This window comes from Mus caroli, chromosome 4 (assembly GCF_900094665.2).
Source record: "Mus caroli chromosome 4, CAROLI_EIJ_v1.1, whole genome shotgun sequence".
NCBI classification, from domain to species: domain Eukaryota; kingdom Metazoa; phylum Chordata; class Mammalia; order Rodentia; family Muridae; genus Mus; species Mus caroli.
The window spans coordinates 87003618-87011736 of record NC_034573.1 but is presented as its reverse complement, the minus strand read 5'-3'; the positions used below and the strand labels follow the sequence as shown (position 1 = coordinate 87011736).

The following is an 8119-nucleotide window of genomic DNA, read 5'->3' as shown; positions in this document are numbered from 1 at the left end:
ACACACACACACGCACACACACACACACATACACACACACACATACACACACACGGCAGTAAATAAACTTTTATAAAATAGGTCTTGGAAGTAGGTATAGAAGGAAGCAAGCATGGCTCCATCTAAAACAATCCTTCTGTGTTTGTGATGTGAGCTAAGGAAGAGCCTGGCCAGGCTGGTGGGAATTGGGTTATCAGTTTAAAATTCCAGAAATAAGGGAGTCGACTTTAGATGTTGCCTTTCCTGGAGGCTGGGAGTGCCGCCAGCTGATCTCCTGGCCCCCTCCCAGATCTGCTTTAGCCAACGCAGCTGCCTGGCTCTCTGTAAAGAATCTCATCTGTAAGCTAATGCTACAGACCTGGAGCCTGTCACCCTGGTGCCTGCATCTTATTCTCCTCCCCCTTAAAACTCTTTCTGTGGCTAGCAGCATCAACTGTCTAAAAATCTCTAGAAAGAATACGGATTGGTTTTGCAGTTTCTACCATCCCCTGACTGCTAACTCTTCAAAAAAAATTTTTTTCCCTTGGCTTTAAGATATCTATGTGTCAGTCATTTGCCTAATTCCCTTCTTTTGAGTTTCAGATGTCAAAAGCCAAATTTTGCTCAGATTAAATGCAATCTGAACACCCACACATACAGAGCCATCATTTGCTCTATCCCTGAGCTTCTGCCTTGTTTCCCAGCACTTGAAATGACTCTGCCTCTATGCAAACCAGAATACTGCTCCCCATCCCCCATTGCTACCAGTCTCTAAGCCAGCATTTTCTTCTAAGACTGTTTCAAACTTCCTGGTCGCCCCTGTAGCCTTCTTGCAAAGAAGGTTGAGAAGCCATACTGGACTGAGCCTCCAGTCTGCACCACTTTAACCTGTCCTTCTCATTAATATTACTGTGGTTCCCCCAGAACTTAAATCAGATGTGACATAATAGGACTAAGACCCTGCTAAATTGCAACATACAGAGATAAAGTACGAACTATTTAAAATGGTCTCCAAGGCCCTTCCTCGTCTGACCCCAACCTTAATTTAACACTTTAAATCTAACTATGCTCCATTTCCTGCAGTTCTATACTCCCAACTGTCTTTTGGGTTGCTTCCTCTAATGGAAAGCCTTTGCTTTTCTTTTTTCTTCTCAGTTTTAACATCATGTAGGCCAGACATGGTAGCTCATGCCTGCAGTTCCAGGAGGGGGAGACAGGAGACTCTCAAGTTCACCACCAGCCTAATTACACAGAGTGACAAACCAGCCCAAGGTTTTCAATGAGGCCATATCTCAAAAAAAAAAATAGTTCTGCATAATTCATAAATATTTTTGAAAATATTTGTGATCATTTAGGAGCTCTTCAAAAGAAATAATCAACTTGCAAGTTTCCCAATGTCATTTTCTTACTTTTAAATAAGCAGACAGTGAAGTCATTATAGTGGTTAGACTTTCACTTAAATGTTTACTGTACATTTAATTCTAATTTTAATTTTTTATAATGCTGAAGACCAACCCGAGGGCTCTGTAAACTCTAAGCATATATTCTGCTACTGAGCTACGTCCCCAGCCATTGGTTGTTGAAACAGAGTCTCCCTGTGTAGCTCAGGCTAGACTTAATGCCTTATGCAATCCAGTCTGGGTTTGAACTCCTAATCCTCCTGCCTCTACCGCCTAAAGGCTGGTATAAAAGGTATGTGCTCACTAATAGAGTGCTTGCCTAATATGTGTGAAACACTGAATTTGATCCCCAGCAAAGCAAAAACCAAATGGAAATATTTATATACAAAGTAGATGTGTAATCTCATTTTGTATCACCGGATCTAAGGAATATTTCTGTCATACTTGTAAATGTTTTTATTTTGCATAAATTACAACTGCATCATTTATCACAAAAATCCTACAATTCATCAGCCATTTTTCCTTTAAGAACGTGTGTTGTAAGGTAAAGAGGGCGAATGGACAATCTTTGTTTATATGCTTAGTTTCTAGTACTATACATGAGTCAAAGTACATCTCCAATAAGTCACCACTGACTGAAATCCAAGACGTACAAATAAAAATATCAAGAAGCATGCAAAAATTCATTAGATGTCTACTGAATAAAACATCTGCTTATGTTTTAAGAATTATTCCACAATTATAAAATACCTAATACTAAGTAAATCCTTTTGAGTTTACTCTTTTTTTTTTTTTTTTTTTTGGTTTTTCAAGACAGGGTTTCTCTGTGTAGCCCTGGCTGTCCTGGAACTCACTGTGGACCAGGCTGGCTTCGAACTCCAGAGTGCTGGGATTAAAGGCGTTCACCACCATGCCCGGCCTATTCTTTATTTTTTGATACCCAAAGAAAGATATGTTTGTTTTACTTAAAAATTTATCTTTTAAGATAACGATGACTATTATTCTCATTGTATAACAATTCATCCACTATAAATATTACCTCAATGTGGCTTCAACCCTGTCTACAACATTCCTTCCTTCTCCCCCACCAATTGTTCCTTACCACAACTGTTAAACTCTATTCAGGTTTAAACATCACTACAAGTCAAATGAATGCACTGATGAGAACAGAAAATGAATAGCATCCATTGTAAAAGATCTTAAGAATATAATTGAGTTAATTCCACCTGCCCCAACTCAATGATATATTGGTTGGCTGCACAGCATTAGGGGAAAGCCATGAAGAGGAAGTGCTGACTGGGGAAGGTTGCACTGTTATGAGCACAGGCTTCCATTCTTAAGGACCCATGTTGGATTCCCAACATCTATATAGCAGCTTACAACTATCTATAACTCTGTAAGTCCCAGGGATCCAGTAACCTCTTCTGGTCTCCCCTGGCATTGGGCGCACACATGGTACATAGACTGATGCAGCCAAAACACCCACACAAATAAAATGAGCTCTTAAATTTTTTAATTTGCTGTTTCCAAAGGGTAAGATTCCATGAACAAGGGCTGAGACAAAAGGATGTATAGATTTATGGCCTTGATATGTACCATGACCAGGGATGAACAGATAAAACCTTGAAGGGCTCAACCAGGTTGAGGTATTGTGGGAAAAGACTACAAGTACTGAGAGCTTTACTTAGATGCTGGGAAAGATAGCGTCACTGCTGCTTTGTACAGATGCTGGTAGCAGATGACTCCTTTAGTTATACTGACTTAACTGAGAGAGTTCTTACTGACTAACATTTGACATGCAGCAGCATCTTTGATCCTTAGAGCAACCCTAAGAACTGAATATTCTCATCCCAAAAAATGAATGATGAATGTGCTGTGCTTATCCACTTTGGGCTTCAATGTTGTAAACTCCAATTTGTGATTCCTCATCCATGTCTGAAACGGTTGCATCTTGCCTGCTAGTTTGCTGTGAAGGTTCTCTTCGATGTTTAATGGGTGTACTCTAAGCAGCATGTTGAAGTGATATCATTTCTTACTTGCACCTAATTTATGCATCATATTTCATAAAAGCAGAGCTCCTATTAATTTTGTGTCTCATCAAAAACTACTTATTATCCACAAGAACTTTAAGCTAATCACTTTTCTCCTAAAATGAGTATCCATAATCTATTTTTTAACCCAAATAACAAAGTTGACATTTCACTATTAAACTATTAAACATTCACTATTACATTTGACTTTTAAAATGATGTCTTTTGCTTTGGACCCATCTTTCCAGATTAAAGAAACTTCCTGAATCCTGATTTGGTGTGCTAGCTAGAAAACCTTCTACTAGGAGTCAGAGGTAACTTGATCACACCTGTCTTTTGACATCGGTGGAACTGTAAGTAACAAACTGATATCTTTGGAAGAATTCGGAGCCCCTAGGGAAGTGGTTCTCAACCTGTGAATCATGACCCTTTTGAGGGTCACCTATCAGATATTTACATTATGATTCACAACCGTAGCAAAATTATAGTTATGAAGTAGCAATGAAAATAATTTTATGGCTGGGGCTCACCACACCATGAAGAACTGTATTAAAGAGTCACAGCATTAGGAAGGTTCTAAAAGGACCACTGTTCTAAAAGGACACAGCATAGTCTTTTGAGATGGACTTGGATAATTTCTTTCCTCCTGGAGAGATGTCATAGAAAAATTAGACTCTTCCTGGAAGTTCTTTCAGGGTAGGGCTAAGGGGGAAGTGCTAACAAGAGCAATGGTTGGAAGGGAGAGTTTCTGTAGAAGGCCAGATCTTCCCTTGGAAAACAATTCCAAGAGGTGTCCTGATCCCAGTTCAAGGAGAAGGCTCCTCCTGGGACCACTTTCCTGACCTTACTATTGCGTTTCCTTTGCCAGCCCAGACAACATCTCTGTTATCTCTGAATCCAGTTGTTTAAAATGTCACACAAGACAGGAAAGACAGCTGAAGATGTGTGACCTGAAGACTTCCTATCAGTGTGAATCATATAGGACATCTATGATGAAACAGAAGTGGTGGGTTGTTTTTTTTTAAGTATACACAATTCTTTAGAGCCTGCAGCCAGGCTTGGTGTAGTTTTGGAATTAAAGAGGGGGTAACACTGCTAAGTTATATGAGAACTTGTTTGCAAGCTGAAATTGGCAATAATTCTCCAGTGGAAGGAGCAAGCGCCAGAATCTGAGTTGTTATGGAAGCCACAAACCTCTTCCAGTTTATGCCTTAGCAGTCTGCTTTGCTACCCAGAGCAACCTTTATTGAGGCAAATACAGAGTCTTTATTCTTCCATTATGTTTGTTCAACAAAAAGGGAATACCAGGCCACCAAGTAGACTAGACATACAAGCTCTATATCCCCTGCCACATTAATGAAGTACACTATTAGAGTCTGACTTGAAGGAAGAACTCCTGAGGCTGTTTGTGTGATCACCAAGCCTCAAGCACTCAAGTTCATGGAAGCTTGGGTACAGAATGAAAGTCAGGAATCAACAGAGACCTTCAGCAGAAACCAAGCTTTCTGTGTTCTACTTTCTAACGAGAACTTGACCTCCTCCTTCTTGTCATCTTCGCTCCAGAAATCAGTTTCTAGCATCAGTGAGACAACTGTTTTGGAACAGAACTTTTTTGTACGAATTCATCACAAGTTTTCTAAACTTATTTGTAAAATGCCATAACAAAGTTATTTAAGGAGAAAGACTAAGTTAAAATAGTTCTGTGTATGTGTGTGTGCACATACTTATGTGAAAATACTATTAGTTTATTTAACTTAAAACTAAATCAGAGCAGAACTAGATCCTTGGACTTTGTAGTATTATAGTCTCTGGTGTAAAATTAGTCCCATATTCTATATCACTGATCAGTGTGACTTGTGGAAAGCAAGATGAAAGTGAGGAGCCATAATCATTATTTAAAAGTACATAGTAACAAAGACATCAACCTGTCTCTACATTAATATAAAGACGAATCCAAATATACAGCAATATATTATGCTGTTATGTTAATTATAAATAAATTACTACATAAGTAATTGGCACCATCTTAGATACTCTTTCAGCAATTTACATTACTCTTAAAATATTATTAAATTTCTGATAGGTTGGTTGTTGAAATCAAATTGAAAAGTTACATGAGAAATTGCACACAATTATCATACTTTACTGGGTTAAATTTTTTTGAATACTTAACAAAATATTTAAACATATAGAAAAATATAAAAGTAACACCAAAAGTATTTCTTTGTATCAAATTCTATACTATATTTAGCCTCACCATTAAGTTTGATAAATTTTCCCAAATTCATCTCCTGTGTCAATTACATTTTTATCATAATAGTTAGAATACTTTCAAACCAATTCGGGGAATCCTATGGCAATGATAATGTGTCTGTGATCTGCAGTTTGGGTCCCTATGTTTCTCCTAGCATGATTTACCTATGCTGGGTGAGTTACAAGGCACCCCACTGTGTAGAGTCTGTGATACACATACAAAACTCAAGCTCATCCTGGCTGCCCTTTCTAGAGGTGCCACTACAGGACTTGACAAAATACTGAATCTGCTGAGCTTGGTAATTGACTACATTTTAGTTAGTTTGCTAGGGCTAATCTTTATGTGAAACATCAAAAAATTAAAGTCAGTGGCATAGCCCTAACTTCCCGGACCCCTACCTAAAAGACAAAAAACCCTGAATTGGTCTACTAAATTAAAAAGCATGGAGATACAAAATCTTTACAGAAAAGTGGTCTTGTTTTTACTTAACAATGATGTTTTATACATGGCTAGATAAGAATTTTGTTTCTACCAAAAAAAACAAAAAACAAAAAACAAAAAAAACATTGAAGTCTTTCTTTAAAGTGATTACAACCCAAATTTGCTGTTATGGATAAGAAAACACCAGAATGAAAGGCAAGAAAGAATACTCCAGAAAAAAACAGATCCCTTCAAATAAGGTGACTTACTCAGTCCTGGGAGAGACCGTGGCAACCCAGGAGGCAGCATCTGTCTACAAGAGATGGCTAGAAAACCCAGCTGGTGCCGCTGGAATCTGAACTTCAAAACCTTTGCCATGTGTAAACTGGAAAGTCTCAGAAAAGCAGTGTCAGGGTCACCAAATCGATTTGGTAAGAGAGAGAATGGCGAGAAGTCACTGTTTTTAAAACATGACACACACACACAAATAAACATCAAGCCAAAACTTACCATAAAGGAGCAAGCTGACTCCACAGAGAACTAAGCCGGCTAAAGAGTCCATACTTCCCCAGATCTCCCCATCCAGCGTCCACAGATGAACATGAGTCCCTGGGAAGCTTTCAACAACTCACAACTTTGCGACTTCCCGCTCGCATGGTCTACTCGCTCTTGTTTACAAGTTGGAGGCAAGGAGAAACATCACAGAAGCAGGCGGTAACAGTCTCATTTCTGTCTGAGCACAGGGAGGTTTAAGTTCCTTTTTCCTGTTTCCTTTGCAGATTAGGATGGGAAAGGCTGTATCTTAAAGGCACTTGGTATCAGCAGGGCTTGGGGCAGAGCGAGCCCTATCCATCTTGCCCTTCATCCAAGGCTTATCTTCTGCTCCTGCTCCTGCTCCCGCTCCTGCTCCTGCCTTGACTGGATTGTGGGGCAGAGGGATCTTTGTTACAAGTAAGGTCCTGGTCAGCATTTTCAGGAACAATAGGGGTATCCTCTCATAGGCCAGGAATTGAATAACAAGCCCTCCACCTATGTATGGTATGCGATGAGACCAGCCCTTGCAGGCTAAGCCCTTCTCTGGGGTGCATTTGGGATCCCTGACAGAAGGGGCTTTGGGGCATGGGGGGAGCAGCACTTGCTCTCCTGCTTTTGTTTTCACTCACAGGGTTTGAATTGGGCAACAAAGTTTCCTGTGATAAGAAAGCATAACCTGGAAGGCAATCAATTTGAGGGAGCGTGGTTGAGGTCAGCTCTCAGCAGAGCCACTAGAGACCAGATTCCACAGCCATTAGCCTATTTTCTTACACCCAGATCGCCTGCCTGTTGGCCTTGAGCCCAAATATACGCATGCTACTGGCTACAGCTTTAATTTTTATTAGCATTTCATCTGAGTGTGATCTAATTCGTTGGAGAACTTGGCACAGGAAGATTTTAGTAATGTGAATAATTTCATAGTTGTTGGCAAACAGAATTTCAGATGCAAATTATATACAAAAATATGGGAGAGGCACATTTTAAGAGAATGACTTGCTCTACAGCTTAGGCAAGCCTGGAACTAGCCTGGAGCTCTTGATAACGATGCTTCCGCAGCCTCCCGAGTGTTGATACTACAATCATAAACCACACTCCTGGATTACTCCGGAGATTTTTAAATAATCAGGCAGGTGAGATGGCTCAGCCGGTAAAACCAAGACTGAGTTTAATTCAAAGCCCGTGTGATGGAAAGACAGACACCTGAAAACATGTACCTCCCATGTGACCTAAATGAATACACACATTCGTAAAAACTATAAACAACAAAGTTATAAATCATCTCTGTAAAGACCCAACAGAAGGGATTACGTCTACAGGAGCAGAGTGATGGGTGAGTGATGAATTCTCCAGCAAGCTCAGGCACCTGAACCTTCCTTACCCAGGTGATCACTTGCTCTCACTGGGAATGAAGCAAGCGGTCCACTAGACACTCGACATTGTATCAAGGAAGGACTGCCCCTCCCTTTCCCACCAGCCACAGGAAGAGACACGGTGCTGCTAGT

General features: G+C 40.0%; 1 protein-coding gene across 2 annotated transcripts in view; it reads right to left on the bottom strand.

Moving 5' to 3' along the window:
• The window catches only part of Tek (TEK receptor tyrosine kinase), a 116766-nt gene extending 109596 nt beyond the window's left edge, over nt 1-7170 (bottom strand). For both annotated transcript variants that reach the window (XM_021160928.2, XM_021160929.2), the window contains exon 1: nt 6594-7170. In XM_021160928.2, the coding sequence (XP_021016587.1) occupies nt 6594-6645 (52 nt within the window). In that variant the 5' untranslated portion in view covers nt 6646-7170. The remainder of the gene's footprint in view (nt 1-6593) is intronic.
• Between the last annotated feature and the right edge of the window lie 949 nt (nt 7171-8119).